The following is a 17,551-nucleotide window of genomic DNA, read 5'->3' as shown; positions in this document are numbered from 1 at the left end:
TCTTTTCTGAGGTCTCAGCTACTACCTATTTCTTTAAAAGCCTTGAAAATCAGAAATTTACAAAGGTTTGGTTGGATATTTTTGCCAGCTAACTCCATCTTACATTTTTCAACATGACTATCATTGAACAGATACACACCCTACCACCCCAAAATGAAAAGACTTCTGAATCTGAATTGTGGAGTAAAGAGCAGACTTTGTTGCTAAAGAGGTTATGGCTTGAATTGGATCAATTAATTAAAGACCAGTGTTCTGTGCTTTTAATCTGAGCTGAACTTCACATTAAAAAAACAGGCATTTTAAACATACAAAGCTTAATTAACCTGTTTTTCATCCAAATGAACGAATATGCACATAGATAACTTTTTACTTGAGATTTTGCAGGATACACTTCGTATTCCAACATGCCTATTGACCAGACACCACCTTTAGAGAATACCTCCTCTGTATTCATCTGACGAGGGCTGACTTTTTCTCTGCATTCTTATTCCTCATTTGCTCGTTAATTAATTCGACAGATATTACTCAGAGCCTGCTATGTGCCCAAGGGCTATTCTAGGCCCTGAAGACACAGCTGGAGTTAAGACAGACAAGGCCCTATTCTCACGGATTTTACTTTCCACTCCAGAGGCAGGGGTAGGGGGCTGTGGGGGTGAGCAGGAGTTAAGCGACAACAAACAGAAACTATGATTTTAGATGGTGATAACTCAATTGAGAAACCACAGTAACACAGACTTGGAGGATCACTTTAGACAGGCGACAAGCCAAGACCTCTCTGAGGAGGTACCACGTGCCCAGATAGACAAGATGGCACCAGCCATGGAAGTTGCTGAGAGAATTACAAGCACCAAGACCCTAAAACAGGGAAGAGTTTGGAGAATCCAAAGGGCAGGAAAGGGAATGAACTTCGAACATCAGGAATTGGAGAGACCTGTTTTGAGATGAGGGCTGAGAGTGAGCAGGAGGCCATTCCTGGACAAGGACACAGGCAGCCAGCCACTTTGGGATTTTTTCTGATGCTGGGGTCAGCACAGAATCAGCTTGTGGAACAAAGGTCAGTGTTGTCTCAGAAACACAGATTACTGGCACCACTGTATCTCCTCTTTCATGTACCTGAACCATCCCTCCAGGGCTCATCCCTTGGGTCTTTACCTCCTACAAGCCTCACCTGGTCCTAGACCCTCCTTCTTGCTCACGTTTTCACTGTGTGTCTTACAGACCCGTGGGCCTGCTGCCTGCCCTCTGACCTGACACTTGTTCTGACCCTCATGATTGGCCTAGGCCTGGAGTTTACATAACCTCCATGGACATAACTTCAGGTATAACCTGTCTGTACCACCTCCAACTCCCTACTAATCCCAAATGACCTTCACTGGTGCCTTACTTGGCCAGACACTAACATTGCTTTATGCCAATGCTACTACTTTTCTAAGTATGTATTGACGTTTCAACTTTAAAAACCAATGCACATCTTCCTTTAACGTTCTCTTGACTGTGGAAACAGTGGCTGACTTTATTTTCTGGGGCTCCAAAATCACCGCAGATGGTGATTGCAGCCATGAAATGAAAAGACGCTTACTCCTTGGAAGGAAAGTTATGACCAAACCAGACAGCATATTAAAAAGAAGCAACAATACTTTGCCAACAAAGGTCTGTCTAGTCAAGGCTATGGTTTTTCCACTAGTCATGTATGGATGTGAAAGTTGGACTATAAAGAAAGCTGAGAGCCGATGGATTGATGCTTTTGAACTGTGGTGTTGGAGAAGACTCTTGAGAGTCCCTTGGACTGCAAGGACATCCAACCAGTCCATCCTAAAGGAGATCAGTCCTGAGTGTTCATTGGAAGGAATGATGTTGAAGCTGAAACTCTTTGGCCACCTGATGTGAAGACCTGACTCATTTGAAAAGACCCTGATGCTGGGAAAGATTGAAGGTGGGAGGAGAAGGGGACGACAGAAGATGAGATGGTTGGATGGCATCACCAACTCAATGGACATGAGTTTGGGTAAACTCTGGGAGTTGGTGATAGACAGGGAGGCCTGGCGTGCTGCGGTCCATGGGGTCACAAAGAGTCGGACACGACTGAGCAACTGAACTGAGCTGACTGTGCCAACAACCTCTATGAAGTAAATATATAATTGTCATCACTGAAAGATGAGAAAATCCACAATCTAAGGTCAGCTCACAACAGCTCTGGCCTGAGAAGCCGGGAATCCTGTTTTCCCACCTCCATCCTGCTCTGGAGGTGAGGGAGGTCTCTCAGGGTATCCAGATCTTAAGAGAGTAAGTCCATAGACGGTCTGCTTATGATGTTGAATTTGAAGGCCAGGCATAAAGGAATTTAGGAGGTAAATAGAAAGAATTCCCTCCTCCCCAACTTTTTTCAAGCTTGTGGATTTGAGTTCCATTTCATTGTAACATTATGTCCCCAGACAACATTTTCAGCACCATGTATGAACTCAACCATAGTGTAGAGATGGGTTAGGATAAATTTATTACCAATTAAAGAGAGAAAAAGAAGAATAAGTGACTGACTGTTTAGTAACTCTGGGGGAGAAAAATAACAGCACATTCAGCTAAGTTGCTCTAGGTTTTTGCCTTGGCTCTGCCTACCAGCAAAGATCATAGGTGAAAGTACAAAGTATCACTTTTTGGATATAGGATAGTATCTATAATCCTCATTTTTGAAGTTCAATACTCTGTGATCTCATTTTCAAATATGTAATTTCAAATAGCCATGCTGTAAAAAATTCAATGCACTACTTTTTTTTAAATTGGCATTTCAGATAAATCCAAACGAGAGACTCTCTCAGAGAAAATAATGGGAAAAAAATCTTCCTTACCAATTCAATATTAATCAAGTCTCATAAATAACATTCTTAAAATAAATGGGAAAGTGCTAAGAGAGATTAAAAACTCTCAGATGTCTTTCATTCTTCTAAGGCAGATCAGTTATATTCATTGTATTCATTTTAGCTTGTGGTATGTGGTACCCAAAATAGAATGCCTTTCATACCATTTTTATAAGAATCTAAGAAACAGAATCTAGCCGTTCCTGTTCAAAATTCATGACCCTTTTCCAAGAGAACTGTTTTGATCTGTTACTACTTCTGGCTAAATTTGTGAGATTTCTTTTTCTCCACTCATCCCTGTACATAATATCTCAGAGAAATAGAGTTTAAGAGCGATCAGCCTGCCTGAGGTATACCTAAATTTGTTAAACAAAAATAATATGCAATGTGGGGTAAAACACAAATTCACTGAAAAGTGAATATTATATAGAGCAAATATAGCAAGTTTTGAAGGATGTGTTGCCCTTATAGTAAGTACCATTTAGTAGATTGGCAGCAGGGAATTCACCACTGCAAAACTTATTACAATATGGCTAATCTACATAAACTCAAAACTTCCCAAGTATCAGGGGGAAAATGACTTATCTTTCCTACTTTGTTTCCAGATAGCCAGTTAATACTATAGTGCTTCCCTGGTGGCTCAGTGGTAAAGAATCTACCTGCCAACGCAGGAAACGTGGGTGTGATCCCTGGGTCAGGAAGATCCCCTGGAGAAGGAAATGGCAACCCACTCCAGTATTCTTGCCTGGGAAATCCCATGGACAGAGGTGCCTGGCCGGCTACAGTCCATAGGGCTGCAAGAGTCAGGCACGACTTAGCAACTAAATAACAACAAACATTATGTAGCCACAGATTCAACAGAAGACCTGGTCTCTCCTCCACCACCGCTATGTCCCATCTCTCCAAGAAACTCTGAGACAAGACAGGAGCACCTGTGAGGACGTGTGTATTAACAGGGAACACTCTGAATTATACCCTAGCCCTTATCACCTTGCCTGCCAGGTGCTAAGCTTGCTGAGAGAAAACTGTTCTCAATGGGGAAGTTTCTGGATTGCTCAACTTTGTCCATGGGTGAGCTTCACTCAGGGGTGAAATACTAGGAGTACCAAAGTGACCGCACACTTTAAAAACCACAGTTGTTTTTTTTTTTTTGGCAACAAAGTTGCCTTTAAAAAAAAAAAAAACCTCCATCTGGGAAATACCAGAATCACTCTCTTAAGATATTTCCTTATATGCACCCAGATTTCTCAAGGATGAATTGACAATTCTACTATGTCACTGTCGCTATTGTCTTTTATGAAAAATGATGCTTTATAATATTTCAAAATGATAAAATATATTATACATCAAATAGATATATAGAAGTAAGTATAAACAAACATAATACCTGAAGGATAAAAGCAACCACACATATATATTTTATGTAAAGATGTGATAGTTGATAGAGAAAAGCAAGCTTAAAACTTACACTTCACTGTTTTCACTGAAAACTTTGAAGGTATGGGGAAACAACATATTTATTTAAAATATACAGAAAACATGTATACCTTTGTGCAAAATAAACTGCATGTATAGACTCCTCAGCTGAACTAGCATTATCATTTTATTGCATTGTCCTGGGGTGCCTGTGTATGCGTGTGTGCGTGTCTATGTGTAAAGTAATATGCAACAGAGACTACAGTGAGACAGTGCCAAAATGACTGGCTGCAAAGCAAAAAATTCAATCTTGACAGTTTTACTTATATGTTTCCTCTGATTAGACCAGCTGATTTGGCTTGGCATTTTGTATGCATTCATTAAATGGTTGTAAACAAAGGCATAGTATTATAATGAATTATAATGACATTCAAGTCAATAACTTTGGGTGTTTACAATACTGAACTATTAACATACACAACATCAGAAATATTTAAAGTTCAGATTAAAATCAACCAATTTCATCTCAGAAAAAGATGTCTCTGCCTTTTGCAAATGCTTACTCTAGAAAAACAGCATTCGGAAACTACACTTCAGATAATTTCAAATATGTGTCTATCTACACACACTCACATGCACCCGATGTATAAAAGACACATATCCTCTCCCCCAGACACATCCCCCAAGTCCCCAGTCCTATTACCTGTTTTTGAGCAGTACACTGAAGGTCATCTTATCCAGTCCCAGATAATTTGGCAGCAAGTTTGACCAATTCCAGTTCCATTTTGTGATGGCTGACTGTTGATAAATGAGAAGACGCTATTGTTAGTTATTAATCAGAGTTAATATGATCAGTAAATTAAAGCTCCAGCTGTGATAGACTAACTAAGAAGGAGGGGGGTACAGAACAAGGACTTTAGACAGATAACATCAATCATGTCCACAGAAGAAGGTTTTTATTTCAATAAGATAGCAATTAATTTATAAATCCATCCATTTGGGGATGCAGTCATTATTTATAAAAATATAAATCAATTTCTTCAGTTGTTATATTCTTCCAACTGCTAATGGAATTTGCCCAACAAGTTACTCTGAAAGGGTGACTCTTTGTATAGTAAAGCAAAATAACTGGCAACTTTTCCATGTGTCAATTTATAGGTTTCTTTTAGCTCCCAGAAGTTTGATTAAAAAAAAAAGATGGAAGTATTGATACTATGGCTCAAATTATAAGACACAGCTTAATTAGAGAGTGATATTAATGTTTTTGGTTAAGAAAATGCTTTAAAAGGGAAATTATAAGGACTTGTAAGTGTAAATAACATAATTATTTTTTTCTCATTTAATAGATAATTTCACAATAGAGTAAGGAGAAAAATTACTGTGAAAGATAATCTCATAATTCAGAGCTGAATACAACATGCCATTTATTTAAATGAAATGAGGATAATTTAACAGCTACAATGATTATTTATGGTTGGGGGAATCTAATGTACAACACAGGAAGGCAGCTAATAAACTCAAACTTATGCAATATATTTGGTTTTTAAGTATTATGGATGCTCATTCCTCTTAAAACTAAATAGTTTTGATAATATGAGTCCAGGCTAGTGTTTAAAATCCAACAAGAACTATGCCCTGTCACCTGCTGATTAATGGAGCACTACAATCCTGTCATGGAGCAGGAGAATTCTGCCCCGGGTTGTCAGCATTTGAAGGTCTTATTCTACTACAGTATTGATGAATGTAGACGAGGGCTGCAACGGGCATGGTAAAAATATTATCTGCATCCCGAATCAGGCCATTGTTTTAATTCTTATTTTCGTCAGAGCTCTAGGTCAAGCAATCCTTCTCTTCCGCCCTGTTAGTTCCAATAGTCTGTCAGGAGTTTACTGGGAAAAAGACACCAGGAGAATGAACAAAGCAAAAACGACTTTAGGTTTCAAGTACTTTGGCATGAAGATGATCTTTCGAATGTAACTATGAAATATGCAGCTTAAACGACAGCATACTCTGACATTAAAAAAACATGTGGTGTTTATCACATGGACTTTATTACACATATCCTGACTTTAAGATCATTAACAAATTCATTTTAAATTCGGGAATGTGTTTAGGGTTATAAAACAGCTAACTGACCTCATGCCACTTAAAATAGGAGCTCAGTGCTCTATTTATGATCACTTTTAAAGTATCTTTTAATTTACCTGACAAACGAGATAAATTTATAAAGATTGCAAGGTATTTTGTGAGTTGTATATATTGAGGGAGGGTGGAAGCGGCCATGGAGAGGAAGATTTTAAGGAAAGTTGGATTTCTCAAGCCTCTCGTAAACACAGTCGAACAGATGTTCCCTCCTCTGCCCACAGTGAACTGACCGGGTCAAAAGTCAAATTTTACGGCCCAAACAGATGAATCAGTTTGACAAACAGAAAAGAAGGTAAAATAACTTTTCCAAAGTCAATTTGCACAGACCATGCAAACAAGAACAAGGCCTTTCGCGTGCTAATCAAAAAAGATTTCGAGTAACTATTCAAACACAAAGCACTTTTTTTTTTCTTACTTGTGTAAAACCAAAAAAAAAGCACAAAGTTTTAATGAAATTTACTACTTAATTTCCACATACCTGATCAAGCATGCTTTTACTGAACACTCTGTACACATGGAAAGGGTTAAAGGCAGAGGACTGATCTTCCACACTCAAGGTCGTCTTTAAAGGTTGGATGGGTAATGGCTTTTCCTCTGAACCATTCATAGAAAACAGCTGTTCTTTTAAATATCCCTTCAAGGGGAAAAAAAAAAATTACAAGTTGAGATGGTAGGAAGCACATATTCTCTTTAAAAATAAACTGGTCAATATCCAAATCTATGCTTTCAGCACATTTGCTAGATTAGAGTATTACTTGTCTCGAGACAGACTACATTTTCAGAAGAAACATAGCAGAGTGCATACCAATCAGGATTGCAACAGACCCATCAGAAACAGGTTCACTTAATACATGGGAAAGATCAGAAAACTGTTTAACAAATTCTCACATAATGAATGGATCCTTGATTGTACCAGAATCTTTTTAATAGGCACTGTCTTGTCATTACTTCACATGTTAACGTGTCTGGGTTACCAAAACTTAACTCAGGAGCTTGACTATTCACAGTACAAGATTGCTCATCCATTCATCAAGCATAGTTGCTACCTATTCCATGCTCAGCAGAGTGCTAAGTACTCTGATAGTTCACTGCAAGCAGTCTCCCTCTATGTAGAATGAATTATAACGTAAGCTCCTCAACTCTGGTTTCATGCTGTGGACTGAAAATTATCAAGGTTCAATAGAAGCTCCAAATATGTAATTTTAATTTTACCCTCCAGCGACAGCTTGGGCCAAAAAAAAAAAAAGGTCAATCTATTGTATTATACTTTATTTTCCATCCACAAATAAAAAGGTGAATAACCCTAATCTGTATTATAAGACTCCTCCTGGAAAATGATAAATTTAAAGGACTAAAAGTTTCCCACAAACTACCAAATACTTACTGTTAATAAACAAGTCATTTAATAAATCATATAACAGAAATGTCCTTGTGATTTTTAGTGTGTCACAATAAAATGTTTTCTTCAAGCTCAGGGTTAGGACTTAGGTTCAGAGAGTCAGAGGTGAAAACAACTTCAGAGGTCATCTTGACAACCGCTGCTACTCAAAGTCCGACGTGTGGGTCAGTCAAATAAATCCTACCTAGAAGCCTGTTGGAAAAGCAGAATCTTTTCCAACGGGCCCCACCACGTCAGAATCAGCCTGTTTACAAGCCTCCCTCATTTGTGCTCGTGACCAGCATCTTCAACTAGCATTTGGACTTTCATGCTCCGACACCTTACCTTTACCTCAAAGACAAAACGCTTAAAAACTCACCTCCTCTCAACTTCCCTGTCTCTCAACGGCACCTCTCTGCTGGGTTAAGCCTCTGACCTTGTCTGCTTCTGGTTGCTTTTAGCAAAAACGTGAAGAGTTGGTGTCTTGTTATTTGCTAGAAATCAGTGTGTTAACGTAGGTTTTTAATTTGACCATACATAATTTGGATTCAGGGGCTTCCCTGATAGCTCAACTTCCACTCACCCAGGCCTGTACCTGCATAACTCTGTATTTACACTGCTTCGAATACTATTTAGTAGCACCCCTAAAGTGCTAAAGACATGATGCCGTCATCAGATGCACAAACCTCACGGTGCAATTTACCTACAGTGTAACGATGCTTCACATAAAAGCAGCCCTAAGTGTTATGCTAGTCACTCAGTCACCTTGTGCTATTTGCGTTTTCTGCCTGCGTTGTTTAAGCAGTCAAGGCAGGGGCCTCCCTACTTTGATTCTTTCCTCAACTCACATTATGCCTCTTACCTCTCAGCCCTGCACCTCACTCAGCAAAATAAACCATCAAATTCTGAGCCTGCTTTCCCAGCTGACAGACCCTGCCATAACGCTTCAGTCGTGTCCGACTCTGTGCAACCCTATGAACTGCAGCCTGCCAGGCTCCTCTGTCCATGAGATTCTCCAGGCATGAGTACTAGACTGGGTTGTCATGCCCTCCTCCACGGGATCTTCCCGACCCAGGGATCGAACCCTGGTCTCCTGCATCGCAGGCAGATTCTTTACCACTGAGCCACTAGGGAAGCCCCAACAGTAAGTATATTCAGTTGGAAAGAAAGAAAAACCTTAACTTGGAATTTAATTAAGATGTGGTGATGGCCCGGCAGAGAGTCTGAGGTACGTCAGATCTCATAGCGTATCTGCTCAGAAGCACTTCCTCAGACTTCCACGAGGCGAAAATGGCCTTTCGATTTCCTGAATACAACAGGTGGCTGACGGCCAGTGGATACCCAACTTAATTTTTGTTGATTTTGCTTACGGGTGATTTCCTAATCTTTTCTGTCTTCTTGGAACTTTGAAAAACAGAACTATCCTATCAGGGAGGCATTTAAACCCGCCATCGCAGTGTTCAGAACGATCGTAACTCAACCTTACTAAGGCTCTGAGGGGACTCTGACTAAAACATCTGTTCCGCTGTAATCACCACAGGTACTGCGGCCAGACGAGGTGACCAGTGAAGACCAGGATGTCATGCCCATGGAGCCTGTGACACTGCAATGGAGGTCTTTCAGTTCGCCAGACTTCCTGCTTTCCCCAAACAGAACCCTCAGACAAGCCGTGAGAGCTCCTCAGCAAGAGTGGACAGGTGGTGTTCCTGTGTTAACAATCCTTCCTCAGCTCCAGTTCCTCCAGAAGCAGGACCCTTTCTCACAGCTACAAAGACTTCAGTCCTTCCCAGGTGATGTTACGTCACCTGTTTGAGGTTGATTACCTCTCTGAAGGCCAGAAAACAAGATTTACTTGAAGTAACTTTCAAATAGATCATAGTCAGGAGAACATTTATGTAGCTGAGTCATAAAATGCTGTGGTAGAGTTTAATTCACTCCGTGGAAATGTATGTTTTTTTAAGGCCTACCTCAGTGAGATAAAATGCTGTATCTTAACATTATTCATATTACACAATTTTTATTATGCCAAAAAAGGACTCAGTGTTTGCAGACACAAACATAATTCTACTTCACATTAGATGTCACATTTGAATCCAGATTGAGCTTACGCTTAGTCACTCAGTCATGTCCGACTCTTTGTGACCCCATGGACTGTAGCACGCCAGGCTCCCCTGTCCATAGGGATTCTCCAGGCCAGAATACTGGAGTGGGTCGCCAAACCCTCCTCCAGGGGATCTTCCCAACCCAGGCATCGAACCAGGCCTCCCACATTGCAAGGCGGATTCTTTACCATTTGAGCCACCAGAGACGCCCGTGAATACTATAGTGGGTAGCCTATCCCTTTTCCAGGGATCTTCCTGACCCAGGAATCGAACTGGGGTCTCCTGCATTGCAGGTGGATTCTTTACCAGTTGAGCTATCAGGGAAGCCCCTGAACCCAGATTATGTATGGTCAAATTAAAAACCTAAATTAGCAAACTTGTTTCAAGTAAATAACAAGACATCTCTTCACATTTTTGCTAAAAACAACCAAAAGCAGGCAAGGTCAGAGGCTTAACCTAGCAGAGAGGTGAATAAGCATGACATTGGTTCTAATCAGCTTCCCTGCTTGGGTTAATCTAGTTGCTCCTGAATATGGTTTTATATTCTTCTGAAGTTTCTCATTATGTCTAAGAAATCTTCAGCTTCACCAACAGAAACATGACGTCTGCAGGAGAAGAGCTAAAAATCTCTCTTCAGAAAATTCTTCATTTCACAAATACCAGATTTTAACATCAACTTGACGGTCACAAATACACAATTCCCAAACTACACCTCTCATCTCTACCATTTCGAACTGAGTTGAGTTTATGAGCCATGTTATTGTTTAAACCATATAAATAAAACCTACAATGTTTCGGTGAAGCCTCTGCTGTACAAATGCAGAACAGCCCGGGCTGAATAGATTCTATTAATAATGCAATATTGAGTTTGGTATTGACTTTAAGAAGTATTATCACCTCCTTGACTAACCCTTAGCTGCCAGCAGACGCTGCCTCAGGCCAGTACACACCTAATTGCTCGGTAAAAAGGCCGTTTCCCTACCTCATTGAGCCGCATGATGTGATAAATTTGCCTCAGGTATTCGCTGCCACCTGGTTTGTGGCAGATATCCAGGACCATCATGTTTATTTTCTGCTCAGTCAGTTCAAGAGCGGTATCTCCTTCTTCTAAGGCTGTGCTTTTCTCTACTGTCATAAATGCACTAAATACAAAGAAAGCGTATTAAGTATCAGTGTGAGGAATTGTAAAGATGGAAAATAATCAGAGAGATTGAGTGTGGAGAGCTCGATGTAAATCTCATATGCAAAGCACCCATAAAGACTTTGCTCAAATAGGTATACCTTCCCAAAACGGGCGGGCGGCTCCCATAAACAGCGCCTTAGAACTAAGCACCTGAAAGCATTTTTAAAAATTGAACCGTTTCTTTTAAAACATTTCTTTATTGCATTTATACTCCAATCTATAAAACATTTTCCCATTACCGCGATTGTTGAAATTGCTATAATCGTGGGATGAAAACAAAACATTTCTTTTTAAGAACATGTAAGAAATAATTTGTATTTTCTCTTTGAGGATAAAGTGTATCTTTGATGCCAGAAATAGCTTTGGTATTCTGTCTTTTGTAGATTCTTCTTTACACCTGTCTTAGACACATTAAAGACTAATTAAAGTGTCAAAAGAGGGAACCTATTATGCTAAATATAGGTTGGGTGCTTCCTGGAGGAATGCTTACCACTGGGTATTTTAAATTAGCCTTTTGACACTTGTTGCCTTTTAAAAATACATGCCCTGTCTCCTGTTTCTTCCAGGTAACAGACACTTGGCAAAAGTCACTACTCTGCTTATCCTTCCAGGAAAACGGTCTCCTGTAAGCACAGCGGGAATGTGCAAGTTATATGTGTGAAACGTTTCTTTTATAAGAATTCATAGGCTTATTTTTTATTTTAAACATTATTTATATTGTAATAATGGATGACTTTTTAAAAAATTCTCAAGCTATACTAGTGCAAAATAAATCACCATACTCAACTTACATCATATATGTTTCACACTAATTTTCTTATTACAAGTGCTATTAGGATTATGTTAGGCTTTGCAGTCTAAGTATTCTTAAGAAAAAGCATGGTTTTCCACTGTTTCCCAGACTAAATGAAATTTACTGTGGTGTAATCAGCTATATACTGCAGTTCATTACTGAGATTTTGCCATGATTATAAAATTAGTTCTGCTAAGAGTCAGTGCCGCTGACCTGAAGACTGAACGGAATGATACCCAGCTGCTGGACATTAACTTTTATATTGCTTCCACATGTAGCCTCAAAACATCCTTCTTTAAAAAAAAAAAAGTTTATGATCCTACAAGCCTTGCTAAAAAAAAAAAAAATGAAACCAAATCCTACTCTTAAAGATATCCATTAGGTAGAGTAAATCTTTAAACAAGCAAACAAACAGAAAAGACTTTTGTGCAATAATAGAAGTTTGTAAATATCTTTTTTTCGAAACTGCATACAGGCTGCAAGCAAAATTTCTTGTCGGGTTTTGTCGAGGCTGACATTGAAAAAGTTGAGGCCTCTGACAAAGGAGTGTCTCGGTGTCAGCCCCTGAATTGTATCCTTTCCTGTCCATCACTGTGCAGGTGAAGCAAATGATTGGATTCAGTCAATGCTATGATTAATGAGTTCCTCTCTGGATTTGGGACTGCCTATCAATCATGTCATTAGGGAGAATGTGCCCTGAAAGAGGCAGACCTTAGCCAAGGAATAACTGCATTAATCTTAATCTGTATATGCACCCAGCCAGCCAAGTCAGGGTCACCATGATGAAAAACAATAATCTTCAACTCGACAAATTACTTTGCAAAGACAGACATTTCTTTACTTTTTTTGGCCTGTGTGTTCTCCAGAATCTAAGTTGACTGTTTACAGCTTGAGTGTTACTACAAAGTGAAGGTTATTTTAATGAATAGTAATGCTTTCAGGCAGCATGCAAGACAAGCACTGCTTACAGCTGCCGCCTTTCCACTGCAGTTATGTTCACAATTTCCATAAAATCAAAGTTAAATCTGGGTGCAAGTGAAAGAAATCTGGCTAAACGATATCGTGTGGATCCAAGATAATCTTCATGAGGGATTAAGATTTCAGTTATCATAGCAGAAGAACTATTTTAGTTTAAGTGGTTATATTCTCACGTGAAAAAGTAGTGAAGGTGTTTAGTCACTCAGTCCTGTCCAACTCTGCAACACCATGGACAGTAGCCCAGCAGGCTCCTCTGTCCATGGAGTTCTCTAGGCAAGTATACTGGAATGGGTAGCCATTCCCTTCTTCTGAGGATCTTCTCGACCCAGGGTGTGGGCAGATTCTTTACCATCTGCGCCACCAGGGAAGCCCTACAAATACTGGAGTAGGTTGCCATTCTCTTCTCCAGAGGATCTTCCCAACTTGTGGATTGAACCCAGATCTCCCACATTTCAGGCAGATTTTTTTACCATCTGAGCCACCATTTTCAAAAAATATTACGGTTAGGTCAAGGCAACCCTCCACCTGTATACAGATATCATGGTTTAAAATACATTTTCCTCGTGGTATAGATCTATGAACTAAATGATCATCTATCTGTGAGAAATGAGTAGAGATGGGAGTTCATGTGTATATCAGAAAATCAACTTAAAGTCAGGATGGAGCATTTCTATAGCACCCAAATCCATAAGTGATTACCTAAAGTCTGTTAATAAGTCAAATTTAATTTTTTTTCAAATAAATGAAATAACTTTAAATCTGTATTTTTTATACTGAAATTATTTGCGAAATTGAGAAAGGCATAGCACTGTGCTAATTATGCACAAGCTACATAAAGTGTATTCAGAATTTTTGAGGGCTGTAAAAACACTTTTTAAAAGTTAATAAAAATTATTTTTGATGCAAGTTGCAACATAAAACTAATCAGTCAAATATTGGCTAGACAATTCCCTACTGTAGAAAATATCAGATGTGTTGGTGCTGTTTATAAAACACTTAGACTAAAATCAACTTTTAAGGAAAAAATTTCACTTATGGATTTCTGTATGTAGCCCAAGGTGTATTAGAGACATTTCTTTCCACTGATCTTATTGACAGTCTCCTAATTCAGCAGTATCATAAATTTAAGTTTATAATCAAATCCACTATTTTTACTCTGCTTTTCTTCTCTCCCTTCTACACCCACTGCCATGGATAATGACACGTGGCCTTAATCTTTTAGTCTTTGCATTAAAGCCTGTAAATTGGTATCCAGTGCAAATGTAAAGATTAAGGTCACTGTCAACGTTACTAAGCATTTTCCTGACTGCTATTCTTAATCCTACACACAGGATGCCCCACAAGTAAATTTCTAAAAGTTAGTATGACAAGGCCAGGAAAATGATTACTTACATTTCTTACATTATTTACACTACTTACATGATTACTTACAGTAATTTCGATTAATATGAAGTCTCACAGATTACTATAAACTAGTAAAGAGCATTTGTCATCACACTACTAAACAGTACAGCTTATTTTAATAGTTTATAAATAATAAATGCTTACCAGTTCTAAGCTTGATGTTAAGAATTTTATGACTGTTATTTAACCTTTCGAAACAACTCTATCAGCTTAGTACGTGAGCGCTCAGTCGCGTCTGACTCTTTGCAACCCCCTGGACTGTAGCCCTCTAGGCTCCTCTGTCCACAGGATTCTCCTGGCAGGGATATTGGAATGGGTTTCCATTTCCTGCTGCAGGGTATCTTCCCAACCCAGGGATCCAACCTGCACAACCCCATAACTCACAAAAGATGGCCTATTTACAAAGGATTTGTATTTGTCCATCTAATTCCAAAGCCCGAACTCTTTATCACTGCCATGTACTAAAACTAACAACTTTTAGTTGTTTCAGGCAGAAAGTTATAATAGTACTTTCTAGCAATATGAATATATTTCAAAAGAATGGGGGACAGTGTCTGTGAGTGATGTAAAAAAACAAAAAAGTGGAGGGGTCTGGCTTAGTGATCTGTAGACCATATGAACCATAACTCCTTTATCAATATCATGCAGTTCTATACTGAAGACTAATTGTAAGATAGGAGGACTCTATGTACACATTTAAATTCATCAGGGACCCTTAAAAATCTTTGCAATACCACAAATCAGTTAGCTCTCAGTGACAAACCGAGGAGACGGCTGACATTTTCATACAGAAACAGCTGGGTGTGTTTATAGCTTGAGTGTGATATGCCCCAGTTGCCCTCTGGGATTCTTACATTACCAGATGAAAAATGTGTACCTTTTTGACAATCAGGTACACAGAAAGCAATAAAGAGCCTTTTATACCCATTAATTCCTTCTTAATTTAATCTCCATGGCCAATCCATTTATGAAAAGCTCCAGGCTATCCACGAGATACCTGTTTGCACATTGAAAAGGAGTGAAACCAAATTCTCCTGGGTTTAACCACCACCCTTTTAATCAGAAACCTTGAGATGGGGACTAAACATGTATAGTGTTCCAGTGTATCAACGGGGTTCAAATTTTAATAAAACAAGGAACATTTAACAATCCAGCCTTTGATGGCATATTTATCTTTGCCTGTATTCATCAAAGTTCCCATGAAGTTAGCAAGATGACCATGGCTGCCTATCTGACAATATTTTGTGGTGGTGGTTGTTTATGGGTGATTTTGTTTTTTGGGAATGTGTCTGATGCAATTCGGGGAAAGAAAAACATAACTTTACCATTCGGTGCTCAGTTTCCTTGCTTTCAACAACTGGCATTCAATCCAGTTGGGTTTCTGCTGCTCGATGCTCCGTATAACCTTTTGGGTCATTTGATTAGGGCTACTCGTCTGCTCTCCCGTGATGCTTTCCAAACACACACAGACTAAACCGAGTTTCTCTTTACTCCATCTGTCAAGGGAGGCACCTGTTAAAAGTTCCACAGTGTTTCCATCCTCCAATATCCGACATATAATTACAATCAAGTTCCAGACAAGCAGGCCAGCTTTCTTCAATTCAACGAAGTTTTCTGACATTTTTCTCTCAGACAGAAAAAAGAAGTATTTAATTGGGGGAGGCAAGCATGCAATCACTGTAGGTAACTTGCTGATTACAATAGATACTGCCTGAGCAGCAAGCCTTGTGAAGCCTGGGGGAGAAAAGAAAGAAAAGGTATGATTAATATTAGCACTTGCGTTCCATCACTGTGTTGTGTTGAGTGCTGTGTGGGGATGTCTAATTTTTGTGGAGAAAATTGTTGAGAAGAGCAAGTGCCTGACATATTCCGACAGAACTCTACTGGGGTCCTCTGCAGTCCTGCCAAAAATTCCCCAAGTCCCTCAACTTAATTTTTCCTTCCAGAAATGATTAGAAAATTCAGAATTATTACTTATATTTTTATCTATTAAGATAGTAGGTTTAAAGGGCCCAAGGTCCTCCTAATTAATAAATGCAAAGATACCCATGCCACACCTTTTTGTGGCCTCTGGCACTTCCTTAAGCCTTTCTATTCTTCTCCTGGCATCCATGACAGAAGCATTCCAGCTCTTGCTGGGACTGGCTATTCTCTCAATTTTCACCTCAAATGTCATTTCCTCTGAGAGCCTCCCCCTACAATCCACGTGAGACAGTCCCTTCACGGCGATCCTATTCCAGCCCCCAGTCCCTCCCTATCATTAGACTCCATTTTATCACTTTTATGATTACCACATTTAGCATCACTTTATTTTTTCATGATCTGTCTCCATCCACTAGAATATAAGCTCCAGGAGCGCACTAGGACTTCATCTCTGACAGACGTTCGGTAAATACTTGTTGAATAAATGAGTCAACAAACTGGTTCGTGTGTACCTCTACTGCTCTCCTTCTTTGTGTTCCACACGAGTTCCACTTCTACTAACACCTCTCACCTGCATTTGCTAAGTCCCTGGCCTGCTGACTAACGATTCTGTTCTCTGTCCCTTAATGTTATTTCTCTGAAGGATTTACTGCACTCCTCTCTCGAGGTCAGGGTTTCTCAACTTTCGCACTACTGACATCTGGGGCTGGAGAATGTTTCGTTGCAAGGAGCTGGCCTGTGCATTGTAGGATGTTTTGGTGGCATCTTTGTCCTCCACTCACTAGGTTCCAATGGCATTCTCATCAACTGTGGCAAAAATGTCTCCAAAGCTTTGCCAAATTGTTCTCTATCTTCCTAGTTGATAACCACTCTTCTAGATGATTCTAGAACCTTCAGTCTTGGCCTTTCAACCACTCCAGCTCCCAGATGGGCATTCCACTTCTCTGTCCTCCTCCTCATTGAGTGAGTGAGTGAAGTCGCTCAGTCGTGTCCGACTCTTTGCGACCCCGTGGACTGTAGCCTACCAGGCTCCTCTGTCCATGGGATTCTCCAGGCAAGAGTACTGGAGTGGGTTGCCATTTCCTTCTCCAGGAGATCTTCCCAACCCAGGGATTGAACCTGGGTCTCCCTCATTGCAGGCAGACGCTTTACTGTCTGAGCCACCAGGAAAGTTATTCATCATCTTCTTCTTTTCTTTTGAATTGTTCAAATATACCTCCTAATCCTTCATACAAGACTAGGGGCTACACTAATCAATCTTCCTATTCCATCATCTTTGACATGCAGTTTTGCCTCACTGTGACCAGGGCCAGTACCTATTCAAGCCTGCCCTCACAAGTGGTATCTGGACTATCGTAGGATTCTCCTAACCCATCT

General features: G+C 39.7%; 1 protein-coding gene across 2 annotated transcripts in view; it reads right to left on the bottom strand.

Annotated features, from left to right (window-relative positions):
• KIAA0825 (KIAA0825 ortholog) overlaps positions 1-17,551 on the bottom strand; it is a 401,795-nt gene that overhangs the window by 196,517 nt on the left and 187,727 nt on the right. For both annotated transcript variants that reach the window (XM_055429383.2, XM_055429385.2), the window contains exons 16-19: positions 15,577-15,985; positions 10,876-11,035; positions 6,892-7,047; positions 4,972-5,066 (exon numbers count right to left, since the gene is read on the bottom strand). In XM_055429383.2, coding sequence (XP_055285358.2) covers positions 4,972-5,066; positions 6,892-7,047; positions 10,876-11,035; positions 15,577-15,985 — 820 coding nt within the window. The remainder of the gene's footprint in view (positions 1-4,971; positions 5,067-6,891; positions 7,048-10,875; positions 11,036-15,576; positions 15,986-17,551) is intronic.

The sequence above is a fragment of the Moschus berezovskii genome, chromosome 8 (assembly GCF_049115385.1).
Source record: "Moschus berezovskii isolate FMDL1 chromosome 8, NW_MosBer_1.0, whole genome shotgun sequence".
NCBI classification, from domain to species: Eukaryota; Metazoa; Chordata; class Mammalia; order Artiodactyla; family Moschidae; genus Moschus; species Moschus berezovskii.
Note: the sequence above shows the minus strand (reverse complement) of the source record. Positions and strands in the feature narration are given on the sequence as shown.